At 34.5% G+C, this 18439-nt stretch overlaps 1 protein-coding gene across 2 annotated transcripts; it reads right to left on the bottom strand.

Annotated features, from left to right (window-relative positions):
* Positions 1–793: 793 nt before the first annotated feature.
* LOC114533782 (hemicentin-1-like) lies at positions 794–16683 on the bottom strand. 2 transcript variants are annotated; one of them, XM_028555376.1, is made up of 12 exons: positions 16623–16683; positions 9757–9886; positions 9367–9599; positions 6227–6269; positions 5420–5542; positions 5038–5160; positions 4763–4885; positions 4386–4508; positions 4014–4136; positions 3472–3594; positions 1475–1852; positions 794–1078 (listed from the first exon to the last, which is right to left on the bottom strand). In XM_028555376.1, the coding sequence occupies exons 2-12, from the start codon at positions 9851–9853 to the stop codon at positions 801–803; spliced, it is 1767 nt and encodes a 588-aa protein (XP_028411177.1). In that variant the 5' UTR covers positions 9854–9886; positions 16623–16683; the 3' UTR covers positions 794–800. The 2 variants fall into 2 exon arrangements, with proteins under 2 accessions (XP_028411177.1, XP_028411179.1); XM_028555378.1 differs by lacking the exon at positions 16623–16683 and adding an exon at positions 12998–13015.
* Positions 16684–18439: the final 1756 nt, after the last annotated feature.

Genomic DNA, 18439 nt, shown 5'->3' with positions numbered 1-18439 from the left:
AATCACGGATTCCGCTCAATTCTTCCTGAAGCGATAATGAAATATTTAATCACAAAATATTTTAACAAAAATGCACAGGATGCTAATTTATACACCTTTCCACCCTCAGTTATGTGCGGAGAATGTTTTTATGACCAAAACCTCTTTTAAACCTCTTTTGACCATCACAGCCGGGCTGGTTGTTCAAAGGCAGGCTAAAATGGCTTAAGCTAGAGATAAATTTCATCCCGTGATGTTATAATTTATTGCGTTGTTCAAAACGGATTAGCGTGCTAACCCATGGGCTAAATTTAACCCACCTCGATCGCCAGGTGTGTCAACTTACTAATCTCCCGGCTAACACTGGTTAAACTAATCTAGGTTTAGATTTTAAAGATTTTAACAGGTTTCGCTGACTAAGTCTGGGACAAGCCTCCTCAGTTGTAGAAATATCAGGCACGCAAATTTAATCATGCATCTGCTCTCTTCTTCATCATTAAACGATAATTAACATATTTTTTAAATCCGGGTTGATGAGCTTTGCAAGACGAATGCCATTGGTAAGTTTCGCTAAAATACAATAGATACGTGACGAGAAAGGAATAATTTTTTGCATAAACCTGGACAATAACATATTTAATGACTTGTATTGTAATTTTATTTAGTCTCCAAACTGTGTATATTCTATTAACTACGGGTTAAGCTAATGATAGGAAAAGAATCTCTATTGTAAATATTTTGAAAAACTAACAAGACACGTATTAGTGCACTACACGTTTTGTAAAGTAAACCTTAATATGACTTTTTATTGTTCAACATCTTTATTTCTTCTTTCCAAATTCACGTGGTCGTATCTTCATCGATGTTGATTTCAGAGAATAATAATTGCCTTTCCAATGGTTCCAGTTGACTCCATCAGCGGACAAATTGTATGGGCCATATCGATACAAACCATTCAAATTGGATTCATGACCATCATAATACCACCATGCTCCTTTGAATAACACTCCACAGTTACCTCCATCCCAAATATCATTGTCAGAATCCTTGGTGGTGAAAGCCATTCCGTCATGTCTTCCCAACGAGTTTCCTGCTGTACCTTTATTAATGCAAAAAAATAAATCAATTATTATCATACTTAACCAGGTTACCCACATCACCTATACATAGTGTTTTTCAGTGGGGTCCTGCAAATAATGGTAATAGAACGAATAGGAATGCAATAAATAATGCACGTAATCGAATGCCCTGAGATTTTTTTGTTGTTAAAAGTTTAGCAAATTCTCAAAATGGAGATATTTTACATTTCTCGAGTTAATACAAAAACTGCCTCGTTTCAATTATATTTATGGATCACTCATTGATAATTTTCCTATAATTTATACAATATTTGATATGCTGGATTTAATGGTTCACTGCAAAGTTGATTGTATAGAGAGCTGGACTATCTTATAATTTTATTAAAATATGACTCAGTTTAGTGTAAAATGCTTACCATGATAACCTCTAACATTCAACTTGTACTTCTCAATTTCACTGCTGACATTAAATGAATCATAATGAGCGTATCTGGTGTTTCCAGATGTATCTTCCATGTCGATACGAAGTTCATTTTGAGAAATATTTGTCATCCTTTGTATTTTGTCAAGACCAAGCCAATATTCTCCGCTAAAGTTACCAAAACCGTGTTTGTAATCTTGCCATCCTCGGTAAAAGTCAACACTTCCATCCAGACGACGTTGAAATACAGTCCATCCTCCACCTGATGTTGTCATATCACAAAACACTTTGAAACTTCCCTTTCCATCCGGGTCAATTTCATAAATGCCGCTTTTATTCGTTCCCTTTTCATACAAATCAGCGCAGCGGAGACCTAAAAAATACGGATTTATATCACAATTTAGTGGCCTATGGTTAATAAATGCAATAATAATTTATTGTAAACGGGTTAAAAACCTCTTGAATTAGTTCCCGTGGGAATGAAAATAAAATAGCTTTTAACGTTCCGTCTCCTCTCTGGGTTCAGCTTTCAGATTAAGGCAAAAAAGAAATTTCTGTGAGAGCATAAGAAAATTAGTACAATTGCCTAGTTGGACTTCACGAAGGGGGGGGGGTGGGGGGTGGTGTGTGTTTATACCAAAAATGCCCTTTTGTTTTTTAAAAACAATGCGATATGCCTTATCCAAAATAAGACATCTCATGTTGACAATGCCTTAGTAGTTATGCTATTTCTAGGCTGAAAATACTCTTTATGTAATGTGATTTATTTACGCATAGATATATTGCCAGCCATGAATTTTGCATACCCTTTCCGCAGCTCAGTTTTCTGAGCATAATAAAGACACATTAAATTTTACGCCATTTTGGGATAATTTTGGCTAGGAGTAATGGTTCTCCTAGCCGCTTTATTTCTGTTAAACAAAACGATATTTATTAATACAATGCATTAAAATTCCAAATATTTACGCTCAGAAAAGGGTGGAGGCAAATTACCGCCAGCACCTGTAGATACGGCCTACGACCATCACTAATTAAGATATAACGTTCCTCCCTCTATATATATCAGTTACGGTAAATCTTCCAATGTACATAATTTTTAGCGGTGGCTTTGGGGAGGAGGTGGGTTCAACTTTAAAGGAGCTCTGTCTTTTGCGATGTCACGCTTAAACTGACCGTTTGTGGTTTGGGTATTCGGTCTTTGTTAGTTTTCGATTTGCTGCTGGCCATTCACCACCTTTCCCATATTGCGTGCCATCCATTACCTGTTGGTCTTTTAGATAGGACGCAAAGCCCATAATATAAGATTTTTAATTATCGTCGGCAAGGCGTATCCCCTTGGGGGTACACCTTGCCTTAGTAGTCTATTTATAAAATCACATTACATAAATTTCTTATTTCCTTCGTAAATATTTTGTTATATTTTCTTATAAATGCTATTTTTGCTCAAAAAAATAACAATCATTCGTAAATATCATTGGGACATTGACCAGTTCGTGTGTATCTTGACTGTGTTCTATTAAGATTACGTTTGGCAGGTTCCGTATTTTGTCATATTCTAAATTGTCCGCGCGTGAGACATGAACTTTTAAAAATGCCTACTTTATTACGAAATAAACCAGAACCTTCCCCACTGGTGTTAAGCGCAAAAAATTGTCTACATTCTAATCTTAAATTTGTTCAGAAAAAAAAACAAACCACAGCAACCAAACCATCCATGCATATTATACGCATTTTAGCTGCCCTGTTTATTAACTGAAAAGTTCCTCTAGAAACTTGTGCGCCACAAAGAAAAAATTGAGATTCTTTCTACGCCCCAGAAAAATATAATTATATTGATTTTGTGGCACTTTACTCGATTAAGGATATTAAAAAAAGAAGGTTTGAGATTTTTCATTTTGAGAGGAAATCACAACTAAAATTCAGTCAGGGAACAGTTAAGAAAAATGAATCAAATTTGAATTGCGTATGAAAAATCGATTATAATAATCTTGCCTAAGCATGTTTTCCCATTTCCAGCAAATCCTCTCCGACAGTGACATTCGTAGGAGCCAATAGTGTTATTGCAGGTTGCATCTGAGTGACATTTGTGAGTTCCCAGGGAACACTCGTTAACATCTGAAATAAATGATCTTGTCAGGAGCATAGTTGATGACCACTTACATTTTGTTTAATATATCTTCATGAATTGCATTGCATTGCATTTATGAAATTATCCGTCAAGAGAATTCTGGTACACTCGACTTCCTATAACGGAACAATGTCGTACCAGATTCCTTACAGCTAGAAAACTTAGTGCTTATATCGATAACTTTGCATGTCTACTTGGTTCGAACTTTGATATAATTTATCTTCATGCATTGCATTGCATTGCATTTAAGAAATTTATCCGTCAAAAGAATTCTGGTAAACTCGACTTCATAAGAGAGAACAATGTCGTACCAGATTCCTTACAGCTAGAAGTGCTTATATCGATGAGTTTGTCTACTTTGTTCGAACCCCTTGCTATATAAAAAAGTCGATTAAAATAATCTTGCCTGAACATGTTGTCCCATTTCCAGCAAATCCTCTGCGACAGTGACATTCGTAGGAGCCAATAGTGTTATTGCAGGTGGCATTTGAGTGACATTTGTGAGTTCCCAGGGAACACTCGTCAACCTCTGAAATAAACGTAATTATAAAAAATCAACGTAAGCATAGTTGAACACCACTTTCATTGTTTAACATAACTTCATGCATTGCATTGCATTTAAGAAATTATCCGTCAAAAGAATGCTGGTACACTCGACTTCATACGAGAGAACAATGTCGTACCAGATTGCTCACCTCTTGCAGTGCTTATATCCATAACTCTGTCTACTTGGTTCTAATTTTTAGCTATATAAAAAAGTCGATTAAAATAATCTTGCCTGAACATGTTATCCCATTTCCTAAAAATCCTCCGCGACAGTGACATTCGTAGGAGCCAATAGTGTTATTGCAGGTGGCGTTTGAGTGACATTTGTGAGTTCCCAGGGAACACTCGTCAACGTCTGAAATAAACAATCTTGTTAGGAGCCTCGTCGAAGACCACTTACATTTTGTTTAATATATCTTCATGAATTGCATTGCATTGCATTTATGAAATTATCCGTTAAGAGAATTCTGGTACACTCGACTTCCTATAACGGAACAATGTCGTACCAGATTCCTTACAGCTAGAAAACTTAGTGCTTATATCGATAACTTTGCATGTCTACTTGGTTCGAACTTCTTGCAATATAAAAAGTCATTAAAATAATCTTGCCTGAACATGTTTTCCCATTTCCAGCAAATCCTGAGCGACAGTGACATTCGTAGGAGCCAATAGTGTTATTGCAGGTTGCGTTTGAGTGACATTTGTAAGCTCCCAGGGAACACTCGTCAACATCTGAAATGAACGATAAAAAGTTCATAAAACATAATTATAATATGATAGAAATTCTTGCGTTAAAAATGGATAGCTGACGCCTACAAAATGTATAGCTGATACAAGTATAACATGTTAGTAAAATTAATATAATGTAAAATAATTAATTTTGCCTGAACATGTTTTCCCATTTCCTAAAAATCCACTGCGACAGTGACATTCGTAGGAGCCAATAGTGTTATTGCAGGTGGCATTTGAGTGACATTTGTGAGTTCCCAGGGAACACTCGTCAACATCTGAAATAAACGATCTTGTCAGGAGCCTAGTCGAAGACCACTTACATTGTTTAATATAACTTCACGCATTGCATTGCATTGCATTGCACTGCATTGCATTTAAGAAATTATCCGTCAAAAGAATGCTGGTACAATCGATTTCATAAGAGAGAACAATTTCGTACCAGATTCTATAGAACTAGAAGTGCTTATATCGATAACTTTGTCTACTTGGTTTGAACCTCTAGCTATATTAAAAAGTCGATTAAAATAATCTTGCCTAAGCATGTTTTCCCATTTCCAGCAAATCCTCCGTGACAGTGACATTCGTAGGAGCCAATGGTGTTATTGCAGGTTGCGTTTGAGTGACATTTGTGAGTTCCCAGAGAACACTCGTGAACGTCTGAAATAAATGTGTGTATCATTTCCACTCAAAATTAGGACACAGAGCCTTAATTCAGTGATTCAGTCGCCTACTTGCAGGAATTACGATTCTTAATCCACACCAACTCCACCCGTTCTCCTGAGCTGATGCAGAAGCATTGCAGATTGCACCGGGGTCGCAAAGGCGTATAGCTTAATTCGATTCCTGGCAGAATACCGATATTTAACACACTTTCCTCAACTCATCCTGGCTTTAATTGAATGAATCCCACTCGAAATTAAGACAATGTAATTTTCACTATAATACGATCTCTCAAGCATGAAAAAATTTTTTTTTGATATTATTTTTGAAGTTAGACTACTGGTCTCACAATTTTTCAAGCAACTTCTTGACCGGCTGGATCAGCATTTCTACTTCGCTAGCGAATAGCCATGGTTTTTGCTAAGGGTTAGGGTTCGAGTCGCTACCCCAAACAAAAACTTCATTAAACTGAGAGGTCCCGCTCGAGGTTCATTGATACGTATTGCATTGATGTGGCGCATATATTGACAGAAGATTTAAACATTCTCATTGCATAATATTATAATAGTTAATAAAATAATTTAGTTAATATTGAAAATCTCGTAGTTTTGTGCCGAATGATATTCCAAAAGTTCCAAAATTTAAAATTATGATGTTTTTGATAAATATAAAGCAAATTACCTGATTTCCTGATAAGATTTTCTTCTTCAACCGCCTTCTTCGCCTACACAAAATTGATTACAAAAAAATACTGAAATTATTAAAAAATTGATTTTATTCTTTATACATTAGTAAATATATTAGTATAAGTTATAGTATCATATCGAGTGCAATTACGGATTAACAAGCACGAGTGAGTATTTTAAGGCTTCAAAACAGCGCGAGTCCGAAGAACGAGTGGTATTAATAGTCTTTAAAGACTCACGACTCTATGTTTATCCCGTAATTACACGAGAAATTATACTATTATATATTAATGATATTCAAGGAAATCTTCGAGACACTAAATTAAAGCGATGGTGTAAAAGCCTTTCATAGCCCAATATGACTTTGGAAAACGACGTATAAAGCTCACATATAAATAAACTGCATCCCTCTTCACACAGCAAACACAGAAATATTATGAACAATTACAAAACATTTCAAAGCTTTATATAGAGCGTAAAACCGTTTTCGCTTTCGTTTCTTGAAGAACAACTCTTTTTGTTTTTGATAAATGTTTCATGATGATTTTCATTGCATTTGTTATTATTTTTCCCATTTTATTTCGTGAAGTTTTTAAAAACAATTTTATAAAAAAATAGGAATTTCTTACTCAGCTAATGAGAAAGTTGCTGATGAATGGTTTCCACTCATTTAAATTTTGCACATGCGCAGACCTAACAAAACCATCCAATGATAATGACCTTTTTGACTCCGCTATGTTCAGTCACAATATCCGGGGGATAAGAAAGAAAGAGATTTTATAAAGAGTGGTCCTAAAATCACAGTTATAGAGAAAATATATTACAACAATTTATTAATAACAATATTTTCTTGTGTAATGAGAACAGAAAGTTGTGCGTTGATTGAACTTTTTCTACAGATTTAATATTTTGTTCATTGTAAGCGGGTCCTCGATATGGTTATCTTTGCCAGAAGTGAGTGTGAAGGGTCATTAACCATGCATTAATTGTACATAAAATAATCAGTAAAGCGAGGAAAACTTCAGTAAATCACTCCTGCTATCTTTGACGTTATTGCTTCTATAAAAATATCTGATCACAAAAGACGTAAAGGCCTCGAAATTTGGGGCGGCGGAAAACTGATTTAATTAAGCTAACCAAATTGACCGAGCAATATACCTTGCTTACAGTATACGGATTTCTGAAATTCGTACATCGACTTGCACTAAGGATTGCTTGATTCAGGCAATCAAGTCTTGTTCGCAGAACAAAAAAAAACTGCCAAAACCATGGTTAATTTAAAGTTAGTTAAATTGTGCCGAAAGTTACAAGTTTCAAAAAGTTCAAATTTCTTCGGGACAGGTTTTTGACGTTCTTCAAACGAAATCGTAAACAAATTTTGAACAACACCTTTTTGCAGGTCCAGTGACGATTTATTATTAATTTATTTCTATGTAGTCTATATTTTGCCTATGTTTATCATCGGTATGAAGAAACTATCAACGTTTGAAAATTGAAATGATTGTGTTTTGCAGTATGAAAACAGTTAAATATCACTGACTTTGTTTGAAGGATGTTGTTTACAATGTTTTTTGTGGGTTGGGTACCAGTGCTATTAATTTGCATGCTACCACAGCTGTGTAAATAATAATAATTTAGGTTCTCAGTTATTATTATCTTTAGCTTCATGTTGAACGGATTTGTAGTGCCGAGTCACGCCAATGTTTTGCGCACAATTTGTGGTTTCTGGTAGGCGGGCAAGGAAATGCCTGAAACTGACGAAACTGACGATTTAGAGATAAAATTCTGTTGGGAAATAGACTTGATCGCCTAGTGTGTAACACTGTCTAAAAATATTTTGCTAATCTTAATTGTTTTTCTGCCTCGCCTTTACCACCAGCTGAGCTATAAAATGGCTTGTAATTTTTTGTATTAATTTAGCCCCACTAAACACTTCAAAGAGCACGTCTCTGTAGAACGGTATTGACGAATTTCTATGTAATGAATAAAAATTAATATAATCAAAAGATATTAGCGTCCTGAGTATTTACAGCAACCGCTGGATTCAACTTCAAGTCCCTAAATACTCACGTTAAAGTTCTGTGGGTACGGAGGTGACATTAGTATTGTGTTTGAACATATGGTATAGCGTACGAACATACGTATATAGTTAATATAATTATTTTTTGTATAGTTTTTAAACTGCTGTCGAACGGCGACGAGATATAGCCCGTAGGCGGTTTAGGAAACTCTGCGCATGCTGGTTCTTGTCTACTACACTTTGTCTTGTTTATGGATTTTCATAATAATTCACTGATATACGACATCCAAATAATATTACAGTACGCGCTTTCTGATTGGTCAAGAAGTGTGTTTCTATAACTGTATAGAAACTCAGGAACTTTCCTGCCGAACTTGACAATTGTATAAAATCTTTTTAATGAGTTATATGATAAATAAAGTAGAAAACATTTATTACCGTACTCGTGTTTCTATATATTTATAGAAACACTAGGAAAAACTCGTCCTATAGACCAATTGCAAAACTTCGTAACCGCGCCTTCGCGGAGCATGGAAACGAGGTTTATTATGCAAAAAAACAGTATTTTGTATTATTTGCAGTACAAAACTATTCGCCGAGTTAAATGCCGTTTTTCGCCTTTGTTTTACGTATTTTTCGATACCTTTCAGCTTGGTTTCATCGTTGTTATCATAGTTTTCAGGTTTGAAAGTTTTGCCTTTCAAAGGCGTTTTTGTGATGTTTTCATTAATCTTTTCGGCGCTTTCGTCTGGGAAAATGGAAAAGGCCGACACAAACTCAGGTAAAAATTTAGTTTTTTCCAAACCATCTCGTCTTAAGTTTTGAATGTATTTAATATTTCTTCCTCTTATTTGTGCAAAGTTTGGCAATATATATTTGGTGCAAAATCTATGTTTTTGTGACAAAAATGATTGAAAAGTGACAGTCAGATTATATAATTTTCACACCTGATGACTGAAATAGTCTCATTTGTTCCAATTTATTCACAAATATCCCAGAGTTTTTTATTTTCATACCACAGTAATATTGTAAAAATGGTCAAAAGTAACTGTATATAGAAACACGGATTATTTCTTCTATATTTTCTTAAATATCATTTAATTTATCAATCTTACTGCTTCAACATTTCTCATCAATATCATCAATATCCAATATCCGGTCAGTTTCGTTTCTTCTTTCTTTCTAGTAACGTTGGTCAGTTGGCAATTCTCAACATTTTTTGTTGTTCTGTAGTTGAATCCAACACATTTGTCTTCGTCTTTGCAGTGAGTGTGACATCCCAACATGACAACTGAAGATGTAACATTGTGTCTTGATATTATTTCATCCGCAGGCAATGATGGACCTGCTAAAAATTTCAACAAAATTCTTCAAAGACAAATATTTTAATGTCCAAATGTCAACTAAAATTATGTGTTTTATTCTGGACTGATTTCACCATATGAAACGTTTTAATGGTGTTTGAATGGTTAATTTTTTCTCTAACTTTTTTCCACAATACTCACCTTTTATGATTGTGTCGTAATTCGTCGGGGAACATTGGTTTGCTGAAATGTTTCCAATAGCAAGCAACAGCAAGCTCAAGCTGGCCGCAACAAACATCGTTTAAATCGTTTCTTGTCTGACTCGGTAATTCTGGAAGATATTTTTCATACGAGTTATGACCAAGAAAAGACCAATAGAAAATGATCGTGAGATATGATGTTGCCTGTGTTTCGTGAAAATTTGAAAATTCAATTAAGTTGATATAGCCACGTAATCGACATACACGCGCTTCAATGAGATGCATTTTAGCCTTTGACAGTTATCATGACAAAGATTACATGGGTTAGCTTCAACACTTTGTTTTGAACGTTTCCTTACAATATACGGTAATAAAAAATAATTTCATTTATTTCACTTGTTTCAAAAAATTCTGTATCAACGTCCATAAATATTTCAAAGTTTTACACTGACATGTTTTATGGTAAAGCTAGATCGAGATGTGTGTTAATGTTATTATTAAACAAAAGCGCGCCATAACACACATATTTAACCGGCGCTGCAATAGCCAGATATTTTTCGAGTGTCAGTTTAGCCAAGATGGAGATTAATTGTGCGACATGATTGAGCAAAGCTCGTGACTGACGATCATTCTCGTGAGCACGTAGTTTGCTTAATTGTTACAGTTTGTTTATTTTTCCCACATGGCGCTAGCGAACTTTGATCTCTTATTTCACAAACTAAATTTTTAAACGACGTGATCATGAAATAATCTAAAACTATGAAGAATATTCAATGCGTCATCTAAAATAGCTTCAATTTTAAAGGGCTTGGGGAAAAGCGCTTCTGATTGTCACGTTCAAGCTCATAGACTCAGCTTTAAGTAATTTTTTTAATCATAGATCAGTCGAATGCTATACTGTTCAACTAGCGTGTGTTGGTTGGTCAAGTTGATGTCTTAGAGGCTAGCTATACTTTCTTGGCACGTAGCGTGTGTACATAACTTTGGTTATAAGATATATTGGAAATTATTTCAGGACTTTGAACGATTGGTTTGCTTAGAACAGTAGCAATGAAAATACTCATATGCATACCATAAATGAATTATTCTTATTCTTATTATAAACACTCAACAACAATTATGTAAGTGCGAGCTGCATAATAAGCATCAACGTCTCTTACTTGGCAGTTTATGAACAGTCGTATAGCGCCGAGGATTAAATATAATGCGGTAAAGGAGAATGTTGTCTCTAAAGCAAAGTTCTCAAACGGTTTATAAATCAACGTGGATACGCTCTAATAATATAAAATGCATAATCTACCTTTCCATAGATCACTCTGAAAAATGACATTCATCATAGAATTAGCAACAATGAAAGGTTTGACTTTAGAAACTTCATAGTTTCCCCCGAGAAACGTGTACATATCACAAGTGAAAAAAAATCGAGTTCGTAGTAATCTTGCATTCAGTTTTCAATAATAACTTGTTCGGTTTTGGGTTAATTAAAAAAGCGAAAAAAGTAGTTAAATAAAGCTAAATAGTTACATAAGTTATTGCATGTTACGAAGTGCTTTCCGCTTTATTTTAACTTCGACTTGAGATTAACTGGCGCGAATAACTTTTTTTACCGGACATCATTTTCCGTTAACGTAAACGGTAAAGTCTGGTAATTGAATATTATAAGTACGTCTGGAGGGGGCTTTGCAAAAAAGGTAATGTTGAGAAAGGGAAATTCAAATCAGCGGTAAAACTTCAAGGGTTGTAAACTTTAAAAAAAGTCGTTTTCAAAATCAACCCCAAACAGCATTTTTTGATTGGGCAAAAAGAAATATTCCTCATACAATCTTTTGTTGAAACTGAATGTTATATCCCCGATGATGTAGCAAAATGTCCTGTGATTAAGCTAGTAACAAATTATGTAGTACACAATATTTACGTTGCTATGGCAACAATTGCTGAACGTGATGACTGATAATTGGTCTCATATAATTATATGGACAAACGTTTAAACTGTATAAGCTCGCATTCAAATATTCATTGCGACCAAATCCACAAATCTCTATCTCTATTCTTTTCTATCTCCTCGCACGAAATAAATAAAATATTAATTGTTTGGTTCTTTGTCCCGCTTGTGTTTACATTTCGAGTGAGTTGTATTCATCATGACAACTTCGTGAAAATTTTAACTGCATAAGTCAAAATTTAAAATTTGATAGCGTTCTAATCAAAAGAGTATTTAAAACAAAATCTCTTTGTGTCTTAATTGAACATAATCTAACCTGGAGTTACCATATCGACAAAATAATTAAAAAAGTAATTTCTGGTATCGGCGTTATTAAGCGTTTGAAGTCTGTTGTTTCATCAGAAACATTATAATTTATCTATCAAGCCCTAATACAACCTCACTTTGACTATTGTAACGTCGTATGTGGGAACTGTGGAAAGACCTTAGCCAATCAACTCCAAAAATTACAAAACCGAGCAGCTCGAGTATTAACCCTTTCAAACTTTCACGCCGATGCAGGACATATAATGGAAATTTTAGGATGGGACAATCTAAATACGCAACGCCAAATTCAGAAAGCGTTGATGGTTTATAAGTCTACACACGGTCTCACTCCTGAATATTTACATTCCAAATTCATAAATCGTAACGATGTAATTAAATATTCACTAAGACTGAGACTCTGTGAACAAGCTTGCTGTTCCAATACCCCGCACAAATTATCTTAAAAACATGTACAGTTTTAGTTATAGTGGCGCGATCTTGTGGAACAGCCTATACTTAGAAATATCAGACAAGCAGAATCCCTAAATGAATTTCAAAATTGTTGAAACGTTACTTTCGATAAACACGGCATTCATGGAAAACAGGTTCATTTGTATTTGTATTATATATGTTAGTGTGTATATATTTATAGTTTAATTGCATGTAGCTATAATTTGTAACCCTGATGAATCCACCGTGGATAAATAAAGTTCAGTTCAGTTCAGTTTAGTTCATGAAATTCAGTAACGGCCATTTAAGAACGAGTCTTTGGGATGAGAGATTGACCACAGGGAATTACATCCAATAGGAGTGCTTCCCCAAAACCCCTTCTCCCACAAAAAAAAGCGCGCGTGTGTATGTGTATTGTTTTGCGCAAAAAACCCACTTGTTAGTAATCCTTTGATCATTAAGGGAATCTATAACCTATAAACTCCCAAATTAACAAAAAATTTTGGTCACATGGGAGTAAATTTTAATGTGTAAAATTACTTACCACAACTCTGGTTATAAGATTATTGAATGGAAATTATTTCAGGACTTTGAACAGTTGGTTTGCCTAGAACAGCAGCAAAATACTGATATGCATGCTAGCAAATAAATTATTCTTATTCTTATTATAAACACTCAACAGCAAATAAATTATTTAAGTGCAAGCTGCATAATAAGCATCAACGTCTCTTATTTGACAGTTTATGAACAGTCGTATAGCGCTGAGCATTAAATATAATGCGGTTAGGGAGAATGTTGTCTCTAAAGCAAAGTTCTGAAAAGGATAGTTTTTACGGTTTATAAATCAACGAGGATACGCTCTATTATACTAAAATGCATAATCGACCTTTCCATAGATCACTCTGAAAAATGACATTCATCATAAAATAGCAACAATGAAAGGTTTGACTTTAGAAACTTCATAGTTTCCCCCGAGAAACGTGTACATATCACGCGTGAAAAAAAATGGAGTTCGTAGTAAACTTGCATTCAGTTTTCGATAATAACTTGTTCGGTTTTGAGTTAATTAAAAAAGCGAAAAAAGTAGTTAAATAAAGCTAAATAGTGATATAAGTTATTGCATGTTAGGAAGTGCTTTCCGCTTTATTTTAACTTCGACTTGAGATTAAATGGTGCGAATAACTTTTTTTACAGGTCATCATTTTCCGTTAACGTAAACGTTAAAGTCTGCGTAATTGAATATTATAAGTACGTCTGGAGGGGGCTTTGCAAAAAAGGTAAACTTTAAGAAAATTGTTCTCAAAATCAACTCCAAACAGCATTTTTCGATTAGGTAAAAAGAAATATTCCTCGTACAATCTTTTTTGAGACTGAATGTTATATCCCCGATGATGTAGCAAAATGTCCTTTGATTAAGCCATGCAGCAACAAATTATGTAGTACACAATATTTACGTTGTTATGCATGGCAACAATTGCAGAACGTGATGACTGATTATTGGTCTCATATATATGGTCAAACGTTTAAACTGTATAAGCTCGCATTCAAATATTCATTGCGAGCAAATCCACAAAAAGTGGTTTTAGAACGTTATCTCTATTCTTTTCTATCTCCTCGCACAAAATAAATAAAATATTAATTGTTTGGTTCTTTGTCCCGATTGCGTTTACATTTCGAGTGAGTTGTATTCATCATGACAACTGCGTGAAAATTTAAATTGTATCAGTCAAAATTTAAAATTTAATAGTGTTCCAATCAAAACAGTCTTTAAACAAAATCTCTTGATGTCTTAATTAATGAGAACCTAACCTTGAGTTACCATATCGACAAAATAACTAAAAAAGTAGCTTCTGGTATCGGCGTTATTAAGCGTTTGAGGTCTGTTGTTTCATCAGAAACATTATAATTTATCTATCAAGCTCTAATACAACCTCACTTTGACTATTGTGACGTCGTATAAGGGGGAACTGTGGAAAGACCTTAGCTAATCAACTCCAGAAACTTCAAAACCGAGCAGCTCGAGTATTAACCCTTTCAAACTTTGACGCGGATGCAGAACATATAATGGAAATTTTAGGATGGGACAATCTAAATACGCAACGCCAAATTCAGAAAGCGTTGATGGTTTATAAGTCTACACACGGTCTCACTCCTGAATATTTACATTCCAAATTTATAAATCGTAACGATGTAACTAACTGTTCACTCAGACTGTGACTCTGTGAACAAGTTTGCTGTTCCAATACCCCGCACCATTTATCTTATTAACAACTTTAGTTATAGTGGCGCGGTCTTGTGGAACAGCCTACCTACTAATATCAGACAAGCAGAATCCCTAAATGAATTTCAAAATTGTTGAAACGTTATATTCGATAAACACGGCATTCATGGAAAACAGGATCATTTGTATTTGTATTATATATTTTAGTGTGTATATATTTATAGTTTAATTGCATGTAGCTACAATTTGTAACCCTGATGAATCCACCGTGGATAAATAAAGTTCAGTTCAGTTCAGTCAGCCATTCAATGAGATGCAATTTAGCCTTTGACAGTCTTGTCAAAGTTGGGTTATCTTCAACACTTTATTTTGAATTTTTCTTGACAATATAGCTACGGCAATAAAAAATAATTTCATTCATTTCACTTGTCTCAAGTGCTGTATGTATGAGCAAATATTTAAACTCTGACACTGGCAGCTGCTTATAAATAAATTATACTGTTCCTTTTTAGCAAAAAATGTGTTAATGCAAAGATGTGTGTGTGTTAATTCATATGTTATTTAACAAAAGCACCTCAAAACACATCAGTAAATTATATTGATAAAAATAATACTTGTTTTATTTTATGACTAGCAATACATGAAACGCAGCACCCCTCGCCATTTTAAACCAAGAAAATAATATCCTAGGCTTAGATTATAGCTATAACTATAAGTTTATATTATGCGTCGATAGCCTATATTTTCATCATTTCGTATACAAAATATATTCACAACATTCAAAGTGATATCACTCGCTTTCTACAGGCGTTTATATAGACCCTACCAGCTTAGGTAACCGTTAAAATTTCAACAAAATCTTTAAATACAGACATAGGCAGCCCAGACTTTGACTGCGCGTGTGATACTTGCTTGCATGCCTAAAACATTACAGTTATAGTTTCGTAAATGTAAAAATTAATTATCCGCGAAATTACCTGAAGAAATGCCACATAAGATCTACAGCCTAATAATCACAGATGTTTGCACAACATTAGCCTGAAGTTTCCATGTTTTTAAACAACATCGAAAGACATCAAATTGGCGAAATAAATCAGGAATTCATACGAAATTTTGGGGAAACTATCAGCGGGTCACTTCGCCTAAGGAAACGTCATCTTTTTTAAAATATTAGAAAACGCTTATCGGCGGTTGAGCGGGTAACCCATTGATCGATGCCGGTCTAGTCCAGCATGGATTAGGTGCATGAAGAAGATTTACCAAGGCCTGGGTTAGTAGTTGACTTCACGGACAGAGCTAATTGTTTAACATCAAGTTGCTCACTAATCTCTCATCTCTGAAAGCAATTTAAGGAATCAAGTAGCCTGCGAATAACAGAATCTATTTATACGCTTATTCCACGGTGGGGGGAAATCCAATAAATAGATCAATTTATCGCGTTTCCCTCCCACCGTAACTGTTGTCTTTAGCTATTTTCAGCATTGCAACTGTGTGAAAATTTAAACTCTATAACTCAGCTATTCAATGAGATGCATTTTAGACTTTGACAGGTTTCTCAAAGTTGGGTTATCTTCAACACTTTATTTTGAATGTTTCAGGTTGATGTCTTAGAGGCTAGCTACCTCTTTCATGGTATGTAGCGTGTGTACATCACATCATGGGAGTCCTAATTGGGAGAATATAAACCCCAGGACAACGATTTAACGGCCATTTAAGAACGAGTCTTTGGGATGAGAGATTGACCACAAGGAATTACATCCAATAGGAGTGCTTTCTCCAAACCCCTTCTCCCACAAAAAAAAAGCGCGCGTGTGTATTTGTATTGTTTTGCACAGAAAACCCACTTGTTAGTAATCCTTCGATCATTAAGGGCATTTATAACTTATAAACTCCGAAATTAACAAAAAATTTTGGTCACATGGAAAAATTTTAAGGTTAAAATACTTACCACAACTCTGGTTATAAGATTATTGGAAATTATTTCAGGACTTTGAACCGTTGGTTTGCCTAGAACAGCAGCAAAATACTGATATGCATGCTAGCAAATAAATTATTCTTATTCTTATTATAAACACTCAACAGCAAAAAATTATTCAAGTGCAAGCTGCATAATAAGCATCAACGTCTCTTATTTGACAGTTTATGAACAGTCGTATAACGCCGAGCATTAAATATAATGCGGTTAGGGAGAATGTTGTCTCTAAAGCAAAGTTCTGAAAGGGATAGTTCTTACGGTTTATAAATCAACGAGGATACGCTCTATTATACTAAAATGCATAATCGACCTTTCCATAGATCACACTGAAAAATGACATTCATCATAGAATAGCAACAATGAAAGGTTTGACTTTAGAAACTTCATAGTTTCCCCCGAGAAACGTGAACATATCACGCGTGAAAAAAATCGAGTTCGTAGTAATCTTGCATTCAGTTTCGATAGTAACTTGTTCGGTTTTGAGTTAATTAAAAAAGCGAAAAAAGTAGTTAAATAAAACGAAATAGTTATATAAGTTATTGCATGTTAGGAAGTGCTTTCCGCTTCATTTTAACTTCGACTTGAGATTAACTGGCGCGAATAACTTTTTTTACCGGACATCATTTTCCTTTAACGTAAACGTTAAAGTCTGCGTAATTGAATATTATAAGTACGTCTGGAGGGGGCTTTGCAAAAAAAGTAGACTTTAAAAAAGTCGTTTTTAAAATCAACCCCAAACAGCATTTTTCGATTGGGTAAAAAGAAATATTCCTCATACAATCTTTTGTTGAAACTGAATGTTATAACCCCGATGATGTAGCAAAATGTCCTTTGATTAAATTAGTAACAAATTATGTAGTCCACAATATTTACGTTGTTATGGCAACAATTGCTGAACGTGATGACTGATTAATAGTCTCATGCATATAATTTTATATGGTCAAACGTTTAAACTGTATAAGCTCGCATTCAAATATTCATTGCGAGCAAATCCACAAAAAGTGGACGTTATTTCTATTCTTTTCTATCTCCTCGCACAAAAGAAATAAAATATTAATTGTTTGGTTCTTTGTTCCGCTTGTGTTTACATTTCGAGTGAGTTGTATTCATCATGACAACTGCGTGAAAATTCAAATTGCATATGTCAAAATTAAAAATTTAATAGCGTTCTAATCGCAAGAGTCTTTAAAACAAAATTTCTTGATGTCTTAATTAATGTGAACCTAACCTGGAGTTACCATATCGACAAAACAACTAAAAAAGTAGCTTCTGGTATCGCCGTTATTAAGCGTTTGAGGTCTGTTGTTTCATCAAAAACATTATAATTTATCTATCAAGCTCTAATACAACCTCACTTTGACTATTTTAACGTCGTATAGGGGACGTCTGGAAAGACCTTAGTCAATCAACTCCAGAAACTACAAAACCGAGCAGCTTGAGTATTAACCTTTTCAAACTTTGACGCGGATGCAGGACATATAATGGAAATTTTAGGATGGGACAATCTAAATACGCAACGCTAAATTCAGAAAGCGTTGATGGTTTATAAGTCTACACACGGTCTCACTCCTGAATGTCTACATTCCAAATTTATAAATCATAACGATGTAACTAAATATTCACTCAGAGACTCTGTGAACAAACTTGCTGTTCCATTACCCCGCACCAATTATCTGAAAACTGCTTTAGTTATAGTGGTGCGGTCTTGTGGAACAGCCTACCTACTAATATCAGACAAGCAGAATGTAAATGAATTAAAAATTGTTGAAACGTTATATTCGATAAACACG

The sequence above is a fragment of the Dendronephthya gigantea genome, unplaced genomic scaffold, assembly GCF_004324835.1.
Source record: "Dendronephthya gigantea isolate DGI-Jeju-01 unplaced genomic scaffold, DenGig_1.0 000094F, whole genome shotgun sequence".
In the NCBI taxonomy this organism is placed as follows: Eukaryota; Metazoa; Cnidaria; class Anthozoa; order Malacalcyonacea; family Nephtheidae; genus Dendronephthya; species Dendronephthya gigantea.
This window is presented reverse-complemented; position numbering and strand designations above follow the sequence as displayed.